Below are 27,445 nucleotides of genomic sequence, written 5' to 3'. Positions count from 1 at the left end.
GCTGAGGCAGAATTGTGTTTGCTCCTGAGCGCACATTGGTTTCTCTGCACAGATGTGGAGACAGCCAGATTGTAAGGCATGAGAGGGAAATTGAGGCCCAGGGAGAGCGCGGTTTCATCCCATGCGCGGTAGCAGAACTAGGTAGTAGAAGGAAGTTATTCTAACCCGTTTCTTCAGTGTCGTCAGTGCTTATTTCCTCATGGGTCAATCAGATCCATTATCTCTCAGCTCTTGAGGCATCCAATATCAGGCGACATAATTTCTTCCCTTTTTCATGGATTTTCCACTCCTAGGTTTGGAAAGCCAGGGAAGGGCTGGTATTTTAATTGTTTTTATTTGTTTGTTGTCGTTTTTTAATGTGGGGCTAGAGCTCACCCAGAGATCAGGAGAGCAAGAGTCTCATGCTTTACTGACTGAGCCAACCAGGAGCCCCTGAACTGTGTGTGTGTGTGTGTGTGTGTGTGTGTGTGTGTGTGTGTGTTAATTTTTTAATGTTTTATATTTTTGAGAGAGAGAGAGAGAGAGAGCAGGTGAGGGGCAGAGAGAGGGAGACACAGAATCTGAAGTAGGCTCCAGGCTCTGAGCTGTCAGCACAGAGCCCAACATGGGGCTTGAACTCACGGACCATGAGATCATGACCTGAGCCGAGGTCAGATGCTTAGCCAACTGAGCCACCCAGGGGCCCCACCCCTGTACCGTTTTTAAAAGAGCTATTAGAGTTTGCTGATAGGTATAGAAGGTGTAGAAAGAACACTGAGAGCAAAGGACTTCAGCTGTTAGAAAACCCCCTTTTGGGGAGAGGATGTGTAGAGGGAGGTGAGTGAGAGGAGACAAAGCTGGCAGAATGTAGTTTGGGATCATAAGACATATAATGGAATTATTTGGGAGGTTTAAAAATTTTCCAGGACATAAGGTGGCTTGCAAATTGGGCAGAAGGATAAACAAAAATGCATTGTCTCCCATAACAAAATTTGGTACTAGCAGGGATTATTTTTGTCCCTGGTATGGTGGTGATTGGTTTTGAAAAGTCATACAATTGACAGAATAATGAGGAGAGCAATGGGATGAGGGAAAGAAACAAGAACAGAAAAGAAAGTAGGAAAAAGGCAAAAAGAGATACAATGAAGAAAGAAGGAAAGCAGTACATGCCTGAACTGCTGTGTTTAGATTGGTAAGTGGTTTATGACATTGGGCTTCTGCATGATTGAATGTGGTGACTTATGGTTGAGTTTTCATAGGTGCAGCTGCCACCTTGGAGGTAGCCTCCAGCTCATCTTCTTTTTGCAAAACTGTTTTTTTAGGGTTCTCAGGATAATTACCTTGAGCACCCCTAACAGTAGCCTCTCAATTCCTTGAGTGCTAGGAATTTATAATAGTGTGGATTAGATTAATAAAATGCTGTTGTGGAGCACCTGGGTGGCTCAGTCGGTTAAGTGTTCAACTTCCACTCAGGTCATGATCTCCCGTGTTGGTGAGTTTGAGCCCCACTTCCGGCTCTGTGCTGACAGCTCAGAGCCTGGAGCCTGCTTAGGATTCCAGGTCTCCCTCTCTCGCTGCTCCTTCCCCACTCCTGCTCTGTCTCTCGCTCTCCAAAAATAAACATAAAAAAACTAAGAAAATGCTTTTGAAATTGAGTTATTTGCAGCCATGGTAGAGAGTAATTTATCTCATCAAACAAAAGTGAAGGTGAAAGAAGGGCACAAAAGCTCACTTGCTTTTAGTTTAGGTTACGAGGCTTGAGCATCAAGAGGTAGAATGCCAATACTGCAGATATCCAGGTGTGAATAAATTATATGAGGCTGAAGATTCAGGAGCAAATATGGATAAACCCACTGTGACTCTTCAGCTAAGAAGTCAAGACCACTCCTGTCTTCTCAGAGAACCCTGCAGAGATGCAGCTATACCCAGGGTTTGTTAACTTCCACTATCTTTGCTGAGGTTCATCCAAATGTAGGGAATCTGGGGGCGCCTGGGTGGCTCAGTCGGTTAAGCGTCCGACTTGACTTCGGCTCAGGTCATGATCTCACGGTCCCGTGAGTTCGAGCCCCCGCGTTGGGCTCTGGGCTGACGGCTCGGAGCCTGGAGCCTGCTTCCGATTCTGTGTCTCCCTGTCTCTCAGCCCCTCCCCCGTTCACTCTCTGCCTCTCTCTGCCTCAAAAATAAATAAACGTTAAAAAAAAAAATCAAATGTAGGGAATCTGCTAATTATGTGGTTTGTTCAACCTTCAAATAAGTCACTGGCACGGATTCAGCTAATAGTCATTGGATATGATGTACTTGTGAAGAAATCTTAGAGATCATCTGGTCTAAGCTTCCATTTTTTGTTTTTCCAGATAAGAAAATGGTCTTGTTTAAGGTCTAAAAGTAGGTAGAGTCAAGATTCCAGTCAGTAGACGAAGTTGTTCCCTCCTGAGACGACCGAAAAGTTGCGCTTCTTGATCAAATGCCTGTTTGCTTAATAGGACTGGGGCTGACCATAAGTAAAATGATAATGTGGGAAATGGTTTTGATTCCCTCCCACTCCTCACAATTTCCCATAATTAGAAAATCTGTAGCTCATTATGTGATGCTCTTCCTTGCGTATCCAGAATCATTCATCATTGAAAGAACATGTTCTCTTCTGTCAATGTTGTAGGCTCTGGAATACTCCCCACTGCCCTGTCAAAAGTTACTGTTCGTATACTATATTCTCTTTCTGTGGGTCGTAGGTTTTTTTTTTTTTTTTAATCTGTAAAATAGGATAACTACTTCAATGTTTTTTTATGAAGATTAAATGAAAGAATACATTAAAAATACCTAGGGCTTGGCTCATTTTAAGGGTACAAAAAAGTGTTCGCTATATAATTTTTAACAATTATTTTTATTACTCCTTATACTTAGAGGTCTGCTTTTTTTTTTTTTTAACTTTTACAAATGATTAGATAATAAGTGGTAATGGCTTGCTTATTTTCCCCTCTAGGACAGTGATTCTCAAATTACCATTTGCATACAATCCACCTGGGGAGCTTGTTACAATGCAACTTGGTTGTTGTTCCCCACCCTATAATGCAACTTGTTAACAGGAATTCAAATAAACCCACCAACTCACTTAATTCTGATGAAGGTAGCTTGTGGACCACACTCTAAGAAACATTGTTGTAGGAGTAAATGTGTAACTGAGGATTTATCCCTGTGCAAAGGGAAATTCAAAGAAATAAATGCCTCTTGGTAGAATTCATGACCCCAAGGCAAGTGTTAGTAGCACCATTCCGCAGCATGAGACTCCATCTCTGCAGACTTTCGTTGAGCTCTGTGTGGCCAGCTCCCCAGTTGAGGTTGGTGCCCTTTCTTTCTGTTCACTGTTTTTTTCAAGTTTATTTATTTATTTATTTTGAGAGAGAGAGAGAGAGAGAGAGAGAGAGAGCAAGCATGAGTTGGGGAGGGGCATAGAGAATCCGAAGCAGGTTCCACACTATCAGTGTGTAGCCCGACACAGGGCTTGAACCTATGAACCATGAGTTAAATGCATAACCGCTTAACCGTTTGAGCCACCCAGGTGCCCCTGTTCTGCTCAGTTTTAATTCTCCCTCATTTTGTTTTAGAATAGCTTGGAATCCCTAGGTTACCAATGGCAGTGGTCCAGGCCTGGAAGAGTCAGCATCTTACCCTTATGATTTGTATCTTTCTTCCAAGAAGTAAAATTCAGGATGTTTCTTTTCAGGCTGCTTTATATGAGAGAGTCATAGATGAATCCTCAAGAAAGGGTGTTCTTAGAAAAAATTAGGTAATAGATTTGGAAAAGTTATTGCATGATTTTTTTTCTTATTTTCTTTATTGTCCAAATTTACTACAATATGTGTATTGCTTTTATAGTGGGAGGAGAGATAATAAAATGTACCTTAGAATGAAGAAAGGAAAAAAATGTTATGTAAAATGTTAACAGTAAAGATGAAAGATTTTCTTTAGAATCATTGAGGGCTGATGAGTAGGGTGTGGTTTATGATCCTGGGGGACTAAGAGTATCTCAGGTGCCTTGAGTACTATCTAGTATAAAATGTGAAAGAAAGAGCATCAAGGCCTTGAGGAAATTTAGGTAACAGAAATGTTACTACATGGGAGAGGGAAATTTCCCACCCAGGGCTTTATCCCAGACTCACTCACTGGTTTAAAAAAATAATCTTAGGGGTGCTTGGGTGGCTCAGTCGGTTAAGCATCTGACTTCGGCTCAGGTCATGATCTTACAGTTTGTGAGTTTGAGCCCCACTTCGGGCTCTGTGCTGACAGCTCAGAGCCTGGAGCCTGCTTTGGATTCTGTGTCTCTCTCACTCTCTGCCCCTCCCACACTCACGCTCTGTCTCTCTCTCTCTCTCAAAAGATGAATAAACGTTAAAAAATAAAATCTTAGGGATGCCTGGGTGGCTCAGTCGGTTAAGCGGCCGACTTCGGCTCAGGTCATGATCTCGCGGTCTGTGAGTTCGAGCCCCGCGTCAGGCTCTGTGCTGATAGCTCAGAGCCTGGAGCCTGTTTCAGATTCTGTGTCTCCCTCTCTCTGACCCTTCCCCGTTCATGCTCTGTCTCTCTCTGTCTCAAAAATAAATAAACATTAAAAAAATTTTTTTAAAAAAAAGAAAAAAAAAATCTTAAATGGAAAGACCCTTGTCTCACTATGCCTCTCCTCCCCTCCCCAAACTCTCAAGGTCACATCCTCGGAACCATGAGGAAGGATAAAAATGAGACAGAACATATTTTCTTAACTTTCAGGTTCTAGGCTAGGAGTAATTTAGTTGATTACTTTCATTATAGTGGGGGAAATGCCAATGAATTTAATTCTCATCTGCCATTTTGGCTTTCACTTCAGCTAAAAGGTCTTCATGTTATGAAAAAGGATTTCATATCTAGAATGGAGTATATTCTGTTTATTTTGGGCTTCAGGTGTATGGATCACTTGAATTAAGCCCCTTAAAGTAAATTTAGGGGTTGGTTGGTTATGTAGTGTTACTACATAACTGCTACATAGGAAAATTCTTGGGAATCTTAACTCTCATTTGGATTTAGGAAGACAAAAGGAAAGGATTTGGAAAATGTGTTCTCAGTGTCTCAACAGAGAGGACTCCAAAACCCTTTTCATTATTATCTGTGCTCAAAATCCTAGAAAAATCAGAGGGGATGACTTGTGCTCTGAGCAAAGGGTACTCTGCAGAGTTTCAGGCCTGATTTCTAAGGTATGGTTAAGAGCCTAGGCTTTGTGGTCAGATAAATCTGGGTTTAAACCCCAGCTCTGCCACTACTTGATGTGTGAGTTTGGACAAGTTACATAATTTCTCTCAGCTTCAGTCTTCCATCTGAAAAAATGAAGATACGGTAGGAAGCCATGTTAGGAGGGTGTGTTAGCGGTAAGATTGCATAAGATGAAGCATAATATGACTGTACCTAATACAGTGCCTATCACGTGGAGGGTGCTCAATAGTGGTACTTTTTAGCTCTTCTAAAGCCAATCTAATGATCCAGAGAAGCACGTCTGCCGGGGGACAGCTACTTAGGAGACAGCAGTAGGGAAACATTTTGTCCCAATAACGCTGGTCTCAACTTCCCTTTTCTTGATTTTTTTTTTTTTTTTAAAGCAATGATTCTTCTCATATGAGTTTGGGTCTTTTTTCTAGGGAGACCAAAGAAGGGGGAAGAATTATCATGGAAGTTGATGGCAAAGTGGCAAAAATCAGAAATTTAAAGGTAAGCCTGAAATTGTTTTCCTTTCTCTTTCCACTGAGGAGTTTGTATGATTACAGGGGCTTCTGGGATAAAGATGTGTTTAGGGTGGAGGATTGGGAGAGGGAAGAGTTATAACCTACTACAAAGCAAGTATAAAAATAAGGCAGGAAAGAAGTATAGGAATTGTGGCACAGCAGCCCAAGTTCTGTCAAATAGGGTGCAGATGTTTAGAAACTGGTTGGTAATTGTTTATGGGCACCATGGCCAGTTTAAGTCATGCTGGGTACATCTGTGGATATACTTAATTCGCCTGACCACGAGTTAGATTTTGTCCCAAGTCCCTCATTTGATATCACTTAATTTAGAGGCTTTACTATAGATTTTAATATGCATCAGATCTCAGAATGGAGTAGGTCACTATCCTGGGTCTTGTTACAGATTTTCTTTCACAGATCTGACTGACCTTTGAGTCACAATTGGACAAACGCTGGGAACTTCCTCCCCCACCCCACACCCCCTCCCAGGGCTGATTTCCTCCATCCTATTCCTTCCTTTACCAGAACAGCGGAAGTGGAAGAGTTTCTTTCTTTCTGGGCCTTGGGGTGTGAGGAGGGAAGCTGGCCATGTGACTGCTGCTATAGACAGCTTGCAGGTAGTATTAAGCACTCCTGAGAGTGAGGAAGCTGACTTGCAGGAGTGAGGGTTATCAAGAACCCAGGCCTTCCAGCCATGCCCACTCCTGTGATGTGATGTGATACGATGTTTCCCTTGACAGCAGCTCTGGGCTAAAAGAGAACAGGACCTGCCAAACTTGCAACAGGAGCTCCCCAGGGACAAAAGACCTTTTATTCTCTGCTGTCTCTTATTTATGTCTCTGTTGCTTAAACACTTCAGGGGCTTTGTTCTGAAGGTGAGACTTTTGGTTTTTAAGAATAAATCCTGGCCAGGATCAAACTCTAATCTGCTCCCTGCACACCTCCTTAGCTGTCTACTTCCTTGAAGTCATTTATCCACTAAAAATTTCTTAGTCATTCTGATAGCCTCTTTCTACTGTAGTTTATGGTGGCTAGTGCTGGGGGTTGTCTATCTCTGTTCAGAGTCTAAATATTAAATAGTAAGACATTTCTGGGAATAATACCATTCTCCCCAGTACCTGGAAGTCAGTGTGGTTCCAAGCTCTGGCTCTACCCTCATCTACCATGGGCAGTTGGGTTGGTCCTTGCTTCTGTCCATTGTGCTTCCTAATTCACTAGGGGTGGATACCCAGGGACCTCTGTGAAAGCCCTCAGTTGGTAGACTGTCAGGCCCAGGCACCGAACTACACATGCACTCCTAGTATCCTTTACAGAAATGCCTGGAGAAAAAATGATAGTGATAAGAAGATGCTCCTAGAGGGACTTTCTCTCCTAAGCTGCTCTGTGCTTGGTTCATATATAGGCAGATAGGTGACAGCATGATAGGCACATTTAATTCTCCAGGGGTTTTAAATGAGGAAATGACAAAGGTTACTTTTTTTTCTTTAGGTAGATAACATAAAGATTTTCATGACCAGTTGAGGTCTCTCTAGCTATAGCAGGGAGGAATCAGGTGGCACTGGCTAGATTCTGATATTATGATAGAAAAGACTATCCTATGTTTGATTTTAGGTGGACAGTCGACCAGATGGCTTTGGTGACTCCCGGGAGAAGGTGGTGGCATTTGGCTTTGATTATTGCTACTGGTCAGTCAACCCAGAGGACCCCCAGTATGCATCTCAGGATGTGGTAATGTCATTTTCCCTTCACTCTCCTCAGTTCTGACTGGATAATTATTGGGAAATTAACATGGGGCCTGGCTATATCTTACTTTAATATTTTGGTCAGAAACTAATGATGTTCTGCTTTGAGAAATAGTAGTGAGAGGCTTCGGTTGCAGAAAGAACAAAGGAAATGGGAAAAGACTGCTTGCTCAGGTCATAAAAGTTGGCTAGTGTCCATTTAGGCTTGGGCCACAGCAAGATTCAGGTGGGTAGAAATTAGTTCAGGTAGTGTTCTACTCCTACGGCAGATAAATGGGCTCACCTAAAACTTGGCCTTTGGTATATACAGCAAAAGGACCCGGAATCCTAGAGGCTAGTATCTTTGACACTCAGGCTTGTTCTTATGGTCCTAGGCTGAGTGTAAAAGGGCTAGACATCTAGTCTGGCAGCCTGCAAGGTATGTGAGAAGTGAATTCTATTGATCTGCTGAGGATTGAGAGGACCAGTCAAGGCCTTCCCAGCAAGACAGTCGGTCACCCTTCCTGCCTCTGGTAGTTCTACTTAGCTCTCTCACAAGCTTCTGAGGCAGCAGGTCTGGCCAGCTGAGTCCACAGGGCTTCTCTCTGTTTCTGTGAAGCAGCAGCATTGTCCTTGTTGGAGCTCTGTTGAAGGTCATGCATTCAGTCCCTGTGATGGCCTGCAAACCTTGCCCCATTGAGTTTTATGACCACAAACAATAGCCCTCGTCTCAGCAGTTACCAAGATACTTTCTATGAAAGTCCATCCTAATATTAGAAAAATCACTTATTTGGCCTTCTGTGGGTCAATATCATCATACCTACATATGAAAAAAACAGTATACGAATAAGTCCTTAGGAAATACCACTGGAAATGGAAATATTTTGGGGGGAAGTCTGGAAGAACATTGCCTATCAGTCTATATACTTTTCCTTAAATGTTTATTTATTTTTGAGAGAGTGAGTGCATGCGTGAGTGGGGGAGGGGCAGAGAGAGACCGGGACAGAAGATCTAAAGCGGGCTCTGCACTGACAGCAGAGAGCCTGATGCAGGGCTCAAAGTCACCAAACCATGAGATCATGACCTGAGCCAGAGTCGAATGCTTAACCAGCTTGGCCACCCAGGCACCCTGTCAGTCTGTATACTTTTGAATAAAAAGCTAAAGTATGTTTTCTGCTAAGTGTTTTAGTTTTTTGTGGACCTTTTTCTGATTATGCCAAAGAAGCAATGTTATCAAGTTTGAGTGACTTAAAACATGAAAAAAAATATGGTGGGCGCCTGAGTGGCTCAGTCAGTTGAGTGTCTGACTTCAACTCAGGTCATGATCTCACGGTTTGTGAGTTCAGGCCCTGCATCGTGCTCTGCTGTCAGTGCAGAGCTGGCTATGACTCCTCTGTCTGTCTGTCTGTCTGTCTCTCTCTCTCAAAAATAAACATTAAAAAAAAGAAGTTTGAGTGATTTACAGTACTGATTCTTTGCCACTGCAGACTTCTGAGATGATTGAGTAATTTTAAAACATGGGAGTGTAATTCCCCCATTTTTCTCTTCTGAGGGGAACATGTGGAAACAAGACCCTAGACTACTGTGGGATTTGTTGTCTCTGTGGGCCCCTTCTGTTGTAATATGAGCACCCTATATTTGTAGTCACAAGGCGTTTGCTGTAAATGCTTAGCAGAAAACGTCAGTGTGGATAGTATCTGGTCCCTACCATATTTTCTGTCCTTTGGAATATGAAGGCGCTGGCATATCCAGGCTTTTCTTTTGGACCTTGATTTTTATCCTAGCACTCAAGCATGTATGAAGTATCTGGTTCCTGGTGTTTGTAACTGTTCTACTGACATCCTTCATGCAGAGGCAAGAAAGGAGCTGACTTTCAAATAAGAGGATGGGATTCCTTCAGCCTTTCACAGTTGTGACTGCATATGTGTCATAGAAGACAGTGGTCTTTATTAGCAGAAAGTATGAGCATTCTAATGGCTGTTTCAGTCCTGCCTGGCTATAGCATACCTAGATATGGATATAAGAAAAGTTAACCATTTTGTGTAACATTTGATAGAGTAATAATCTGGGTCAGTGATGTATGTAAACAAAGCAAAACTACGTATCTGTATCTATATATGTCTCAACAAACTTGGGTATAATTTAGGTGTGCATTTATATAACATAAGTATAAGAATAATCTGGTGGGAAGCCCAGAAGTCCATAGTGGAGGGGGTCATAAATATGATTCTTCTTCTCTTGCTTGGTTTGAAGTTCAATGGAAAGATCAAATGGGATTTGGACAGGAAGCCTGTGCAGAGAGATAAAACCAGTGTCCCCTGAGGTTTATTCTGACTTGTTTATTAATGTCTAAGGCCCTCATCAGTCCCAAGGGGAGTTAAGATAGGAGATAGCAGGGAAGGAGCCTCTGTCACAAGCTAAAGTAGGGCCAAATGTCCCTGAATAATGGCAGAACTCATATGCATATAAGTTGGTCGGAGAGACTCATTGCTTTAACACAGAAATTGGAGCCCAGACTTAACCCTGAGGTCACCAGGATAGGCGGGGCAGACTGTCATAAAATTATAGGACATGGGTTGGGAAGAATTTTAATGTCATCCAGTTCATCCTCTCCCAAAGTACAACATAGCCTTTGTGATCATATTTTGGGGGTGGAGGTGAGAGGGGGCAATTTTATTTTTATTTAAAAACATTTTTTTAATGTTTATTTATTTTTTAAAGAGAGACAGAATGCAAGCAGGGTAGGGGCAGAGAGAGAGGGGGAAACACAGAATCCAGAGGAGGCTCCGAGCTGTCAGCACAGAGTCTGACATGGGTCTTGAACTCATGAACCGTGAGATCAGGACCCGAGCTGAAGTCGGACTACTTAACCAACTGAGCCACCCAGGCGCCTGGGCAGTTTTATCGAAGTATAATTTAGATACAGTAAAATTCACCTTTTCAGTGTACAGTGTGCAGTTCTCTAAGTTTTGACAAACACGATTGTGTAGCTTATGCTATATTCAGTATACAAAACAGTGCATCATTCCCCAAATCTCTTTATGTCCCTTTGCAGTCAAACTGTTCTTACCTCTAGGCCCTGGCATCTGCTAATCTGTTTTCTGTTGCACTACAGTTTTGTCTGTTCCGAAATATCATGTGAATGTAATAAAATAGTATGTAGCCTTTTGAGTCTGGCTTCTTTCAATTAGCATGATGGATTTGAGATTCACCTCTGCTGTTATGTGTGTTATCTTATTCTGATCTTGAATCAGAGTTACTTAAATCATCTTGGCCAGAAGGAATCTTGTGACTTTACACTGATGCTAACTCCAAAGAGCAAGGGACCAAGTCCCTGTAGGACCGAGCCCTCTTCATCCTTGGCTCTCTTCCTGTTGTGAGGAAGCACTGTCCTTACCCACAAAAATACAGTACTGATTTCAGAATATTCAAATATTCTGAAAACGTTCCCCCACTGGCTGTAGGAGGATTTTGAGCAATATCATAAGCCATTGCTTGATAGATGTTGGCAAGAATGTCATCTATTAAGTGTCAGTGCTGCCTCATCACAGTCTCTTAGAATGTTAGAGCTCGAAGGGAACTTAGCAATCATCTAGGCCAGGGCTTCTCAACCTCACTACTTACTATTGATATTTTGACCAGATAATTGTTTGCTGTGGAAGTCTGTCCTGTGCACTGTAGGGTGTTTAGCAGCACCTCTGGCCTCTACCCTCTAAATGCCAGTGGCAGTCCCAGTCAGGAAAATAAAAAATGTTTCCAAACCCTTCATGTTCCAGATTACAGCTGTGTGATTTATATGACATTATATAGGCAGTTAAGGCCCAAGTGGGACCGGACCCATGCTTCTTATGGTGGTCTTTTCATTGCACTGTACTCTTCTACCTCCCATTTTTATATTTATTTTACGATCTGAAAAGATAGGTTCAAGATTAGCATTTCTTAGTGTTTTAGCACTTCCTAATCTTTAGTGGTGACACGCTTGATAAATAGATCAGGCATCAACAAACATGGGCCTCTAGAGAACAAGGCACTACTGCAAGTTCTAATGAGAGGCTGCTTTATTTGTTAAATATCTATAGTTTCTAAATGTTTATCATTCCATTTGATCATCTCCCAAATCTGTTTAGTCTATCCTGTATATTCCATCTTATAGATAAGGAAACTACAGTACATAAAGGTTATGAGACTTGCCCAAATCACTTAACCAGTACGTGGTGGAGCAGGGATTCAAATCCAAGACTGTCCAATTCTAAATTGTATGTTAGCAAGTCTCATTGACCCTCAATGTTAAAGTCTCATTTAGTCTACTAGAGACCTGGTCATCTCTTCACACATATTATCTGATTTAATCCCTTCAGCAGCCTAAAAGGTAGAAGATTTTATCCTTTGATAGTTGAGGAAATTTAGGTTTAGGTTACGTGATCTGCCCAAAGGTCACGCAGTAAGAAATGAGTCTTAGATTTGAACACAGGTTATCTGAATGCAGAGTTCATATGATTTGCTACAATACAGTATAAAAAGAAAAACAAAAGGGATATAGGAAAAGGAAGAGATGGTAAATTAGGAAAGAAAAGAGATGGTGAAGAGAGAAAAGAGTGTAGTGAATGGGCAGCGGTAGGGGATCATACCACTTGTCTTGTCCATTACCCTGTGACCTTGGTGTCATTAGCTTCCCGTTCTAAAGGCAAGTCAGTGTTGGTCTAAATTGTGTTTTTAGTGTTTGTTGATATTTGGACTTGTAGTCAAGGCTTTTCTTCAAAATGGGCCTACATTTTATCTGGCTTGAATCTGTATTAAAGTTAATCCAGTTTCTGAAGTTAGACTTGGGTTTGAATTCAGGCATAGCCACTTATTAGCTGGCTGGCTTTGGACAAGTTACTTAAATTTTCTGAGTTCTAGTTTCTTGAGCTTGAGTTACTGTGAGGAGGAAATGAAATAATTAAGTTCCCAGATCAGGGCTTGGCAACTGCAATTTGATAAGGGGGTTCCTGAGTACTGTGGCTTGGTTCCCTATGGTGATTACCCTATCACAGTACAAAGGAAGTGAGGCTCAGGCTGCTAAGAGCTGAACTAGACTTGAAAATCTCTTCTTTGAATCTGGTTATGATCCCTTCTGGATCAGCATGCTGCACTTGGAAAATTAACTTCCCTTCCCTTCCTCCTGGTCAGGAATATCTGTTGGAGTGGGAGTCCTCTGCTCAAGTGTATTGTGTTTGGATAATTTTGTGTTTGTAAAAATTTCCATGAAGAGCTTTAGCTCAGCTTTACCCACAAAGGACTGTAATTGGCTGTCAAAACAAGTGCAGACTGAGTCAACAGAAAGCACGTCCAGGAACAAAAAGCTACCCAGCCCTTTGTGGAAAGCAGTTGCTCCTATTCTCCTGGGAATCTTTATTTTAAAATGGCCAGTTATTTGGCTGAAGCACTTGTATCTTTTCCAGATAAAAAATCGTGTGAGTGTGCAGGAGATTTCCTCCTCCTAACCACTGGATCCAAAACTGAAATTATAGCAGCAATGTGATTGTGCTTTTGTTTTTATAATATTATTTAATCTCCACAGTGCACTGAATACCAAACATCACACATAAGTACATCCATTGCCTACCCTCAAAGAGCCCCAGACGGGGTGCGGGGAATGTGTGTGTGTGTGTGTGTGTGTGTGTGTGTGTGTGTGTGTATTCCTCAGAATTTTCTTCATGCAGAATCATGTCACCTGTGAATAAAGACAATTTGGCTTCTCTTTTTTTAATTTTTAGGTTTATTTATTTATTTTGAGAGAGAGAGAGAGAGAGAGAAAATCTCAAGCAGGCTCTGAGGGAGCAGCACAGAGCTCCATGTGGGGCTTGATGTCTTGAACTATGAGATCATGATCTGAACCGAGATCAAGAGTCAAATGTTTAACCCACTAAGCTACCCAGGCACCCATTGCTTCTTCTGGACTTTAGCTTGAGGATGTTAGAAACTTGGAGTCTTCAGAGGAAAACCTCACATGCCCCTAAAAATGATGAAAGGACTGACTACAGGAACCAAGAGGAAAGCCACTATCAGTATAGTATACCTTGTATGCATTTGCATGTGATTATTTAATGAAGAAATGTCAGTTCAGAGACGGGACGACAGAGAAGTAATAATAATGTTTAAGTACAGAACATGATGATTTTAACAGTTTATGAAGCATTAAACCAGTTGGTCTTCGTTTCCATTAGTACAAAATAGAGGATTTCAAATTAAATTGTAGCAGATTGTATGTAATTAGGGCATGAAGAATAACTTGTGCAGAGTTTTTGAATCCTTATATGTGGTTGCTAGATATTTATACTTTAGAATTCCAGAATGTTGAGGGGCACCTGGCTGGCTTATTCAGAAGAGCATGTGACTTTTTTTTTTTAATTAAAAAAAATTTTTTTAATGTTTATTTATTTTTGAGAGAGAGAGTGTGAGCAGGGGAGGGGCGGAGAAAGGAGAGATACAGAATCTGAAGCAGACTCTAGGCTCTGAGCTGTCAGCACAGAGCCCAACACGGGGCTTAAACTCATGAACTGCAAGATCATGACATGAGCCGAAGTCAGGCACTTAACCGACTGAGCCACCCAGGCACCCCATTTTTAAATTTTTAAAAATGTTTATTTATTTATTTGAGACAGAGCAAGTGGAGGAGTAGCCGAAAGAAGGAGAGAGAGAATCCCAAGCAGGCTCTGCACTGTCAACCGAGAGCCCAGTGTGAAGCTCTCACTAACCATGAGATCCTGACCTGAGGCAAAATCAAGAATCAGTCACTTAACCGACTGAACCCTGAGCATGAGACTCTTGATCTCTGGGTCATGAGTTCAAGCTCCACTTTGGTTTCAGAGATTACTTAAATAAAAACTTTAACAAAAATACAGAATATTGATATTAGAAGAATGCTAGAGACAATTCAAGATACTTACTTTAACGATGAAAGCCTAGAGAGACAAAAATCAGTTACGGGATTTTTTTTTTCTTTTCGGCTAGTCCAGAATTGTCCTTAATGTTTCAGGGAAGTGCCTGTTGCTTATTCTAGTGATGAGGGTCATCAACTGCAGCACAGTGGTTCCTGCATGGCAGAAAATAGGCTGCTTAGCAGAATCCCAACGAAAGCTCTTGTTCTTTAGAATGTTTCTGTTCTTGGCTCTGTACTCATTCAAGTGAGGAAATGGCACTATTGCCATCTAGTAGTACGGGGAAGTATTAGGTGCCTACTATGGATTCTCTGATGTAACTGGGCTGTGATTAGATGCTGCTGGCACAGAAGCAGTGTTTCTCTCTGGGGACCCCAACTCATTATAAGATGAAGACAGATGATCTATTACTTCCTCAGAACACAAGTAGAGTGAGGTAGAGAAGTGGACTATGACTCTCACTTCTTTTATGCCTTACTTGTTTTGTATCTTCTGAGCTTGGAGTGTGAATGGAGGCTTTGGGGACAGAGTAGAGAAGGTGGAAGAGTTACTGAAACTGAGGAGGGACCTTAGAGGAGCAAGAAGAGGGGAAAACATGAAGAAGAAACTACAGTTAAAAGGAATTTGAGAGTTTACAGAGGGGGAGATGCTGTTAGAATTGTACTGTTCCTTACAGTAGGTATTATCATCCCCATTTCAGAATAGAAACCGGCTCAGATAGTTTGGATACCTTGGTTTAAGGTCCTACAATCAAGTCATAGATCCAGGATTCAAACCCTTGACTATGTGACTCCAGAGTCCAAGGTTTCGAATGCCACGCCACACAGAGCTGCACAGCTCTATTTCTGTATTTCCAGTGTCACACAGTTTATTTTTTTTTAAAGATTTGTCTTATTTAATTTTTAAAGTTTATTCATTTATTTTGAGAGGGAGAGAGAGAACAGGGGAAGGGTAGAGAGGGAAAATCCGAAGCAGGCGCTGCATTACCAGTGCGGAGCCCAGTGTAGGCTCAAACCCACAAACCGTGTGATCATGACCTGAGCTGAAGTCAAGAGTTGGATGCTTAACCCACTGGCATCCCTTAAAGATTTTATTTATTTATTTATTTATTTATTTATTTATTTATTTAAGATTTTATTTTTAAGTAATCGCTACACCCGTTGTAGGGCTTCAACTCACAACCCTGAGGTCAAGAGTCACATGCTCCAGTGACTGAACCAGCCAGGTGCCCTCAGTGCTGCACATTTGAAATGACCCATCAATGGTTATTGGATTAATGATTCAATTTATGGTTCAGTGGGTGAAAGACAAATTAAGACTCTGCCTTCTTGAATCTTTTACCTGTTTTGAGAAGACTTGCGGTTTACTTAAGTTAGAGAACCACGTACTCCTATCAGTTTCTCTGGGCATCCCTTTTCCCTAAAGCATGTATGTGTTAGGGGAGCTGGGGAGCATGTGGGCGTCAAAGCATTTTCTCATGAATATTTGCAGAGCTGTGTACATTCCATCACTCGTGCTATTTCTTCCCAACCAAGATGGAGCCAGAAGTAGAAGGGAGAGAAGTTTATAAGAAAAAGCCTTTTTGTGCAATAACTGGATGAGGCTGTGCAGGCACAAGTGGGGGAAGGGAGATTATCATGAGTGTTTCATTTCAGTATGTTACCCCTGCCAGCAGCACAGCTGCTCAGCTACATAAGCATCGCCATGGGCTGGATTTTAAGGCAATAAGGTCATTCTTTTGGCTTCATCTAACACATTTTTTCCTCTCCAGAAACTTGATTATGAATCTTTAAAGAGTAGCTTTCAGACTTATAAAAATCTGAGGAACTGGGATCTTTGAAACTTAATGTTTGCTGCTGGTGCCGGATGCCTGTACAAAAACTAGAGAAATCTTTTAAAATGCAAAAGCTTGATGGCACTTTTTTTTCCTCCCCTGTGAGCCAAGGGTAACAGAAATTTCTGGTACTGTCTGGGTCCTTGAGTCTAGGCCGGAGAGAGAGGTTATCTGTAAGGGAGGCATGCCCAAAGCTCAGTAGTCACTTGCAGACATGGGGCAGCCTAAGTATAAATATAAATAGGGTTCCTGAGACAGTTGTCCTTGACATTACCCAGAAGTTCTCTTGCTCCTGTGTGCAATGCTGACAAGTTGCCCCATATGTGCACTCCCTTTACATTTGAATTTGTCCTGAGTTTTAAAGGGTCGTCAATTAAATCCTTGAAGAAGAGAAGTGTGATGGTGATGATTACTTTGAGAGGCTTTTTTTTTTTTTTTTGTACTTTGAAAGTTTTTGGAAAAACAGATTTACAGAATCGTCTAAAGGAGGGCATATACAATAAACAGCAGCCCTTTGAACAAAAGTCTACCACAGTAGACACTCATGTACAGGCGGACTGATAATGGTAAGCCTCTCCAGAGGAGGCCACCTGGTCTGCCTTGCCAGGTGCTAAATTCTCTTGCACATACATACTTACACAGTAAGTCTGTGTCCAAGCACCCTCTCAGCACCATGTCAATGGTCCTCTGTTTGGGGGAGCCAGTCCAGCTGACCAACAAAAGGCCCCTTCTAAGTACAGTGTTCTGAAAAGGGTTCATGAAGTGTGGAGAAAGAAATGGGATTGGTTTCTCCCTAGTTTTATACTCAGCAGAAAGCAGATGACTGCATAAAAGTGTTGACAAATTGATTAGTTTATTAAAATACTTTGCTATAAAGGCAATACAAGCTAATTATAAAATGTGCAAATAGTAAAGAAAAGTATAATGTGAAAAGTAAAGAAAACCTTCCCCTGCCAGGCCTCCCCTCCTCCCCAAGTCTTACTCTAGAGGTAACCACAGTCTACAGTTTCTTTGGTATCCTTCCAGACATTCTGTAAACATAAATAAGTATGTATTATATAGCCTTTTAAAAAGGTGGCGTTTACACTATACGTACTATTTTTCAATGTGCTTTATTCTACTCAGTTTAAGTTGGCCCTAATTTATTTGCTATACATATGGTTCTACCTCGTTGTTTTAGTGCTACATAGAATTTGATTGTATAAAGGTATTACAGTTCTCTAGTAATGGACAATTGGGATATTTCCAGGTTTCTTCTGTGATACACAGTACTGGAATGAGCATCTTTGCATTTTTGCAAGTATAACTGTAAGATGCATTTCTAGAAGTGCTGTTGCATGTTCAGAGAGTTTGTGCATTTTGTTTATTTATTTTTAAATGTTTATTTTGAGAGAGGGAGAAGGAGCTTGCACACGTGAGCTGGGGAAGGGCAGAGAGAGGGAGAGAGAGAATCCCAAGCAGACCCCTCGCTGTCAGCGCAGAGCCTGACATGGGGCTTGAGCTCATGACCATGAGATCACAACCTCAGCTGAAACCAAGAGTTGGATGCTCAACCAACTGAGCCACCCAGGCATCCCAGAGAATTTGTGCATTTTAAATTTCAATAGATTTTTGTCTAATTGCCTTCTAAAAAGATTGTACCAGTTTATACCCTTAACAGAGTACTCTACTGTATCCCTTGTCAATACTAAGTATTACCAAACTTTCTAATCTATATCCATCTACTACCACTAAAAAGAGTATCTTGTTGGCTTTGCTTTTCTTTCATTATAATTGAGATTGAGCATCTTTTCAAGTTTCTTGGCCATTTTTGTCATAATGTGTTCATATATTTTCCCCATTTTTCTATTGTCATGTTCGTCTTTTTCTTATTTGTAAGAGTAGTTAGCATATTAAGGAAATTGATCCCTCTGTTTCAGATGCTGGAAATATTTCACATTTTTCCTTTTGATTCTGTTCATGGTAGTTTTTTTTTTTTTTTTGTCTTTGTGTATATGTCTTTTTTATTTTTCATTGCCTCTTTTTTAAAAAATATAATTTATGGTCAAGTTGGCTAACATACAATGTGTAAAGTGTGCTCCCTTGAGCCACAAGATAATGACCTGAGCCCCACACACTCACATTATGTTCACCCAGCACATAGCATATGCCTGACATACAGTAGATAAACATTTGTTGAGTGAATGAACGCTGTTGCTGCAACCTTGTAGCCCAGGATGCTCAGCCTCCTTCCCTCTGGTTAAAAATCTTCATGGCCCCAAATTATCTAAAGTGAAAGTATCTATCCTCCCTTTTCTGTTTCTGGAATGGGAGTAATGACATGGCCTCTATCTGCTGGGTATCCAGGATGTTCTTGAGGCCACTGTGCCACTACACAAAAAACAGAACAAAACAAAAAAACCCCTGTGATTAGCCTCCATATCCCTTGGAGTTTGGAGCAGCTCAGAGGTGGAATGTGGGAGTCTGGCCTCCTGGAACACTTGGAAAGATGGACATTCTAACTTCCTCTTAGCTTCACCCTGGACTGGCACCACCGAATCCACTCAAACACATCTTGTACGTTTTTATTCTTGCCTTACAATCTTTGCTTAAGCCTTTCCCTCTGACTAAAATGTTTATCTACTGTATGTCAGGCATATGCTAGGTGCTGGGTAAACATAATGTGAGTGTGCAGGGCTCTCAGGTCATTATCTCATGGCTCTCGTGTTCAAGTCCGGCATCAGGCTCTGTGCTGACGGCTCAGAGCCTGAAGTCTGCTTCAGATTCTGTGTCTCCCTCTCTCTCTGCCCCTCCCCTGCTCATGTTCTGTTTCTCTCTCAAAAATAAATACATTTAAAAAAGTTAAAAAAAAACCCCAAACATATTGTGAGTGTGTGTATTTATAAGAGACAGAGTTTTGCTCAGTTTTTTGTTGTTTCTGTTTTATTTTGTTTATCTCCGTTGATATAGCTCCATGGTATCTCCATTTCTACTGATTTCTCAGCAGCCTGCCCATGGGGCATCATACAGATGTATCTGTTCTTGTTCCAGAATAGTGGAAGTGTTCTGATTTTATTATTTAAGGTACTTTCTTGTAGAAAAATAGCCTCCCAGGAAAACATTGCTGGTTTTTCCTTCTGGATATGCCTGTTGAGGTTTACTAAATACTGTGCATATCCAGATGCCTCTGTACCATGAGAGGTAGAGGACTTGCTTTCTACTCTGGGAATACAGATGTAGAGAGTCTGGGGTTGTTCTGCCTTGCCTCTCAAAGTGTGAACCTTGGTATTGCCTAGAGCTTGTTAGAAATACATTTTCAGACCCAACCCAAAGGTGCTGAATCGAAATCTGCGTTTTAAAATGTTTAGTTTTGAGAGAGACAGAGTGCGAGCAGGGGAGGGGCAGAAAGAGAGGGAGACACAGAATCTGAAAAAGATTCAGGCTCTGAGCTGTCAGCACAGAGCTGGACACAGGGCTCGAACCGACCAACTGGTGAGATCTTGACCTGAGCCGAAGACAGACGCCCAACCTACTGAGCCACCCAGGTGCCCCTCAAAATCTGCGTTTTAAAGAGATCACCAGGTGATACATATGCGCCTGAAAGTAATTAAAATTAGAGAAGCAGATTTAGAAGGAGGAGGTGTTGAGGTAGAGCTGAAGATGCTGCTGGCCTGAGGACTACACTTTTAGTAACAAGACTGTAGAGTATGTGATACATTCCGCTTTAATTTATACAAATCTGAATAGATGACTACTTTTCCCAAGGCCTAGTTAACTGTGCTTTTGTTTGGGCTATAAAATGTGGACTTCATTCTGACCGAAATTTCTCTTACGTCTGTCTGGTTGACTCAAGAAAGAAGCTGTGTTAGACTCTCCCATATCCACTTACATAACTGCCATTTCAGGCAAACCTTGATGACTTTTGGTTTAGTGGAACAGATTTTATATTATGTGATTTAAATATCCTTGATGAAGTTTTGGAGAGATGGATGGGGAATTCATAGAGTCTGGAGCCAACGGCCAAGAAAGAATTCTTGAAGACATCTTTGGTGCAAAAAGGTGATTTTATTAAGGCACGGGGACAGAACCCCATAGGCAGGAAGAGCTGCACTGTGAGTGTGGGGGGTGACCAGTTTATCGAGTTGGGGGATCTAGAGGGAGTTTCCAAAGAGACTTTAATATGCTAAAGACTTTACTGGAGGCCTAGCTGTTGTTAAGCTACAGTTGTTTTTCCCTCTAGCAAGGCATTAACATTAAGACCTTAGGGAGTTCCTGGACTTTGGCCTATTGATAGGATTGACTTTTTCTGGTAGAGATTCTCATCAGTTTGACCATTTGTTTTTTGTCCTTTCTTGTTTTTTTTGGGTGGCCAGAAGTGTCATGTATCCTACATGTCCCACCTGGGCATTGGGGGTGTGCTAGCTTGTGTTTTGCCCCCTATCCTGCCTCACACTCCCTCATCAGCCTCAGTTTCTTTACCTTTCAAGAGGGAGCGGTAATTCCCCCACCTACCAACACTATAGGAGTATTGTTAGAATAAAATGAAGTATTATGCTTGACACGACTTTGGAAAAGAGTAGAAACACTAAATAAATATCACTTGTTATTATTACTAATGCATTTCATTCTCTATTGTTTCTTTTTTAATGTTTATTTATTTTTGGGAGAGAGAGAGAGAGAGAGAGAGAGGGAGAAAGAATGAGTAGGGGAGGAGCAGAGAGAGAGGGAGACAGAGAGTCCAAAGTAGGTTCTGCACTGTCAGCACAGAGCCCAGTGTGAGCCTCGAACTCATGAATGAGCTGTGAGATCATGACCTGAGCTGAAGTTGGACCCTTAACCAACTGAGCCACCCGGGCGCCCCTCTTTCTCTGTTGTTTATGTACCAAACAAGACAGTCTCTCTGCTGAGTTCTATATGTTGCCAATGAAAGTATCTTCTGGTCTTAATTCTTTAATAAGAATATTTTTCTTCTAAAAATACTGTATTGATTTTTAAAAATAGGTAATATATGCATATGGCAGAAAAAAAAAAACAGTACAGAAGGACATATAGTGAAAATTAAATCTCTTTTCTATCTCTAGCCAAACTCTTTCCCCTATACTGAGGCAACATTGTTATCAATTTCTCATATATATATATTCCCAGAGAATTCTATACAAGTATAAGCATATAATTGTATATTTCTTTTCTTTAAAAAATTGGAGCATACACATATTATTCTGTATCTTGCCTTGTTCAGTTAATATATCTTGGAGACATTTTCATATCCATATATAATTATGTCTTTTTTTTTTTTTTTTTTTTGATGATCACATAGTAACCTTCTGTGTGAGTATACCCTAACATATTTGCTACTGTGAACTTTTAAACTATTTATATCTTTATAGTTACAGTGAATTTTTTTGTAGGCAGTATATGTGTTTTCCTAATCAGACCATCTCTGTACTTTAATTGGGGCTATTTAGACCATTTTCATTTAGTGTAATTACCAATACAGGTTTGACAATCATTTTGTTTGTTTTCTGTTTGTCCCATCTGTTTTTTTTTTGTTTGTTTGTTTGTTTTGTATTTTGTCTTCTACCTTTTTTTGGATTGGTATTTTTTATGATTCCATTTTATCTTGGTCGATTTATTAGCTATAACTCTGTTTTGTTAGTGGTTGTTTTAGGGTTTATAGTATACATTTCTAACTTACTGCAGTCTACCTTCAAGTGATAATATACTACTTCCCCCCCGCCTTTACATTAGAATAGTTCTTTTTCTCCACTCTCAGTCTTTATCCTATCAAGTCATACACTTATGTCTACATATGTTATGAACTCTATTATATATTAACATTTTTGCTTAAGCAGTAAATTATCTTTTAAAGAATGTAAGAAAAAAAATCTTATATATTTACCCACCTAGTTACCAGTTCTGGTGGTCTTTATTTCCTTTTTGGATCCATATTTCCAACTGGTGTCCTCTTCCTTCTGCCTTTTAATGTATTCTTTAACTTTATTTTAGCTATCATATTTTGCAGAGATGGAGGCTGTGTTTGATTTATATCCCACAAACTATATAGCATTATGACTCGTGTCAGCAGATGATCCATATTGTTTTGTAATTTGCTCTATGGACTCTAGCAGAACAAATTTTAACTTAGCATTTGTCTCCTAAACCGAAGGCAGCCAGAGCCTTTATCAGGCACCGTCGATAGTATGCTGTGGCTTCTAGAGTATGGGCAGAAGGCTTTTCCATATATTCTAAAACCAAAAAAAATCAGAAATTGATAATTTACTCTAACAGTTTAGAGCATTTCCAGATCTTGGCTGACCAACATCCTTGTTGTTGCTTGCTGTTCTTTCTGAACTGCATTTTTGGGGATAGGAATTTAGTCTCCTATTTTCTTTTTCAGGATCTGAAGTTAGAGGTGGTCACTGTGGTATACTGGCTCTAATCTGTGATTTACATACATCTACATAAGCTCAGCTTCCAACAAAAATAGCCTTTTTGGAGTTCTGAGCTAGTGTGAGGATGAAGAGGGAACAATATGTTTATATCTTTGTTCTGTCTACCTCTACTTGGTTGGCTCCCTTTTCTGTTACCTCTCCCTTAAACTAACATTCAATTTGATGTCTTTTATTTGTGAAAGCTCATTAAGTTCATATAATATGTGATTATTTTTAACTTATTCAATAATTCATTCAATGTATATCTGCTGAAAAATATGCCAAGAATTGTATGAGGCACTGGAAATAACCAGTAAGAACTGGACACTGTAGTTACCCATTAAAAATTCATAACTTTTTTTCTTTTAAGTTTATTTTGAGAGAGAGAGAGAGAGAGAGAGAGAGGGAGAGAGAGAGAGAGGGAGAGAGAGAGGGAGAGAGAGAGAGAGGGAGAGAGAGAGAGAGAGAGAGAGAGAGAGAGAGAGAGAGAGAGAGGAGAGAGAGAGAATCTCAATCGGGCTCCATACCACCAGTGCAGAGCCCAGCACAGGGCTCGATCCCACCAGCTGTGAGATGGTGACCTGAGCCAAGATCAAGAGTAGGATGCTTAAACGACTGAGCCACACAGACACCCTGGAAATTCATAGTTCTTGAGAGAGACAGATACATAAAGAGTTAATTCCTTCACGGTGTGGTAAATACTATAATATATATTTTTAAAAGTTTTTTTAAGTTTATTTACTTATTTTGAGAGAGAGAGGTGACATGTCGGGGAGGGACAGAGAGAAGGAGAGACAGAAACCCAAGCAGGTTCTGCACCATCAGTGCAGAGCCTGACTCAGGGATCAAACTCCCGAACTGTGAGATTATGACCTGAGCCAAGATCAAGAGTCGGACACTTAACTGACTGTGCCACTCAGGCGCCCCACTATAATAAATATTTTAATCAAACATTTGAAAAAACTTAAAGAGGGACGTACGTTTTTTTTGTTGGAGAGGGAAAGGGAGGTTGTCAAAAAATCTAGTTTACAACAGGATTGATATATTCTGGATTGAATAGGATCTAAACCTAGTAGTTCTCTTCCAAAGGTAGGAAGAACTTTTCCTATTGTGACTTGAAAGTGGTGCTTCACATACATAGATTTAGCGACACAGCTTGGTGAGTTTCCAAAAAGATCAGAGACTTATTCAAGTATCATGAATCATTCACTAATTTTAATTGGAGCTCCCTTTGGATTTCATTCTAGATACCATTTAGTCCTATAATAAAATAGGTATGTGAATTATTAGATTGAAGCTGGCTATTTAGCATGCTAACCTGATGTATGATTAGTATGGAGGGAGCTGGATTCAGTGAAAACCTGTCTTCTTTCTGCAGGAAAGGCAGTTGATGGTTTCTCATTTTTCAATTGTAAGTCATAGCGGCATGAGCTATTTATAGACTTACTTCCCCCCATAGCCTGAACACAATAGAAGCCTGAAATCAAATGGTGACCAGATGTGCTCAGGCACCCTTCAGTTTGTGTTTAGAAGTTGGAAAAGGCAGAGCTCCTGGGGAATTGGTCTCTGGGCAAAAGCAGAAGGACTTACTCATAAAACCATCCTCCATATACAAACAGCCCCTTATATCTGGTCCCCAGGAGTGGAAGAGGTAAACAGAAGAGTGTGTTAAACTCTTTTTTTTTTTTTCTTCTCTTCCTAGAAGCGGGGGATATTCCTTTGTCAGTCCTTTCATTGCTTAGCTTTTATCTCACTAGTTACACAGTTACACAAAATACAAATATTGTATGGGGATATGTGTTGAATTGATGTGGGGGGAAGAATTAATACAGCTTGCATACAGTCAGTATAGATAGTGGTTCTCAGCTCAGATAAGGAGATCTGAAAGGAATGGGAACCCTTAATTACTTTTTTCCCCTTTACTATTCCTCTACCATTAAACTAACCTCATCTTGTTTGTGGTGGTGGCTGTTTGGTTTAAAGCACAGACATGTAGTGGTTTCTGATTGGTGTTGCTTTTCCTTTTCTCCCACATCAGAGATTTTAAGAAAATAGAAGCAACTCTTTCTTCAGTAAGCATCTGGTAATATTCTTATGTAGTTTAGAGATTTGGTTTCAGGGTTTGGAAAAGTTTTATTTGATTTTGGAAAATGTTTTCATGACCGACTTGCTTAAGTGTGAAATGAGAAAAAAAAACACCATTTCTTGAGAACCTATTCTGTTCCAGGTACTGAACTGAGTCCCTAACTTATGATCTCATTTGCTCTTCACAACAACCCTGCAAAGTGGGTTATTATCACCTCTACTGCAGAGACATGAACACTGAGGCTCAGAGAGGTTAGGTAACTTGACAACAGCCACACTCTTAAGAGGTGGAGCCCTGGTTGAAACCCAGTTCCGCTGCCTTCAAAGCCCTTGTTCTTTTCACTACACCCTGCCGTCTGCTATGTGAGCTAATTCCTCCTATGTGCTTCCATCTTAATATTTGAAATATGATATGAATTAGCTGACGGTTAGAAAATCTTGGGCTGTTCCTGGGTGGCTCATTCAGTTGAGTGTCTGACTCCAGCTCAGGTCATGATCTCACAGTTAGTGAGTTTGAGCCCCACATTGGGCTCCCTGCTATCAGCAGTGTGAAGCCTGCTTTGGATCTTCTGTCTCCCTCTCCCTCTGCCTCTCCCTTGCTCTCTCTCTCTCTCAAAAATGAATAAAGCATTAAAAAAAAAAAAAAAAAGTTTGGGCTGTTTAACTTTGCATTTACTGTAGGAAAGGACTCCAAAGTCATGAATAAGAAACATTTGTTGGCAAACCTTCCTATTGATGCCTCTCTCTGAGATATGGAGAACCCCACCTATTTTTAATTTTGTATCTGAAGCAAGTGCTTGCCTGTAGGTGCAGTCAGGGTGTTTTGTTCTGAATCCTGTGAATAGCCATAAGTGACCCAACTACTTTCTGAGACACAAGAAATAGTTCACACTTCATGGCAAAGAGGTGCTTCAATTCACCTTTTCTAAGTGGGGCCAGGTTTTGAAGTGGACTTCTTTATTTTATTTTTTTGAAGTGGACTTTAAAAGTGATGAAGTATAACCAGAAGTGCCCATGAAGGAGTCTGGGATCTGTGCACTAACCCTGTCTGGCAGTGTGGTCCTTTTTCTTCCTGGCACAGCCCAGCATTTCCTGGTACCTGGTTTGTTTGTTTGTTTGAGTAGGTCTCTTATCTGTCAGGAAACCCTAAGGTGTCCACTGTCATACTGGGGAGGGAAAGAAAGAATGCAGGACCTCTAGATTGAATCCAGAAGAAAGAATCTTTTCATTTCATTTAAATGATTTTGTTATCTAGTTTTATCTTAAATTCCACCAGCTTTAATTTCCAAGTATTTATTTTTCAGCAAAGATGAACCTCATCTCAGTATTTTTTTTTAATTTTTTTTTTTTTAACGTTTATTTATTTTTGAGACAGAGAGAGACAGAGCATGAACGGGGGAGGGGCAGAGAGAGAGGGAGACACAGAATCGGAAGCAGGCTCCAGGCTCTGAGCCATCAGCCCAGAGCCCGATGCGGGGCTTGAACTCACGGACAGTGAGATCGTGACCTGAGCTGAAGTCGGACATCCAACCGACTGAGCCACCCAGGCACCCCTCATCTCAGTATTTTTCACTTAGAAGCATTTATACACCAGAGAGGATGAATCTCTTAGGTATTTGTCAGCTCATTAGGATTAAAAAAATTTTTTTTCATGTTTTTATTTATTTATTTTGAGAGAGAGCACGTGAGCGGGGGAGGGGCAGAGAGATAGGAAGAGAGAGAATCCCAAGCAGGCTTCATGCTGCCAGCACAGAGCCCAGTGTGGGGCTTGAACTCACCAACTGTGAGATTATGACTTGAGTTGAAACCAAGAGTTGAACACTTAACTGACTGAGCCACCCAGGAGCCCCAGTTCTGTTAGGAGGTTTTTTTTTTTTTTTTTTTAAAACGTTTATTTTATTTATTTATTTATGTATTTATTTATTTATTTATTTATTTTAAACGTTTATTTATTTTTGAGACAGAGAGAGACAGAGCATGAACGGGGGAGGGGCAGAGAGAGAGGGAGACACAGAACCGGAAGCAGGCTCCAGGCTCTGGGCCATCAGCCCAGAGCCCGACGCGGGGCTCGAACTCACAGACTGCGAGATCGTGACCTGAGCTGAAGTCGGGCGCTTAACCGACTGAGCCACCCAGGCGCCCCAAATGTTTATTTATTTTTGAGAGAGAGACAGAATGTGAGTGGGTTAGGGGCAGAAAGAGAGGGAGACACAGAATCCAAAGCAGGCTCTCAGCTCTGAGCTGTCAGCACAGAGCCGATGTGGGGCTCGAACTCATGAGCTGTGAGATCATGACCTGAGCCGAAGTCAGACGCTCAACTGACTGAGCCACCCAGGTGCCCCTGTTAGAAGTTTTTAATTTATTAACTCTGCTTCATTGAAAGTCAGTCCCAGGTTTCTGAGTGACTGGTCAGGTTTGTGTCAGTGCCTCTCCTTATTGTCACCAGCAGATAATTGCTGAACTGAGTGCTATGCCATCAAATCTGTCTTCCATCATCTTTTTTGTCTTCTGCCTACACTTTGGTAAGTGGCAGTGGCAGCCCTGAGATGGTCCCAGGGCTGTTAGCTGAGGTTGGAGTCATGCTTTGTTTCGTTGGTTGAGGTGATTTAATATGAGGGGCTGAGGCGCAGCAAGTGCCCCACTACCAGTGTAGTTGGAGATCTTGTGATTATAGGGTTGGAGGAGGGAAGTGTGGTTCAAGGAAAGAGGGCCCCTAACAGTGGTAAGCATGGGACGGAGGCTGTGCACATCA

At 41.1% G+C, this 27,445-nt stretch overlaps 1 protein-coding gene across 8 annotated transcripts in view; it reads left to right on the top strand.

Annotated features, from left to right (window-relative positions):
• Positions 1 to 27,445, top strand: part of STARD9 (StAR related lipid transfer domain containing 9) — a 118,574-nt gene that overhangs the window by 1,237 nt on the left and 89,892 nt on the right. For all 8 annotated transcript variants that reach the window (XR_009264194.1, XM_058738021.1, XM_058738022.1 and 5 more), the window contains exons 2-3: positions 5,640 to 5,709; positions 7,335 to 7,451. Coding sequence is in view for 7 of the 8 variants with exons in the window: in XM_058738022.1 (XP_058594005.1) it covers positions 5,640 to 5,709; positions 7,335 to 7,451 (187 nt within the window). In the remaining variant the exon portion in view is untranslated. The remainder of the gene's footprint in view (positions 1 to 5,639; positions 5,710 to 7,334; positions 7,452 to 27,445) is intronic.

This window comes from Neofelis nebulosa, chromosome 7, assembly GCF_028018385.1.
Source record: "Neofelis nebulosa isolate mNeoNeb1 chromosome 7, mNeoNeb1.pri, whole genome shotgun sequence".
In the NCBI taxonomy this organism is placed as follows: Eukaryota; Metazoa; Chordata; class Mammalia; order Carnivora; family Felidae; genus Neofelis; species Neofelis nebulosa.
The sequence above is the reverse complement of the archived record's forward strand: the minus strand, read 5'-3'. Positions and strand labels throughout refer to the sequence as shown.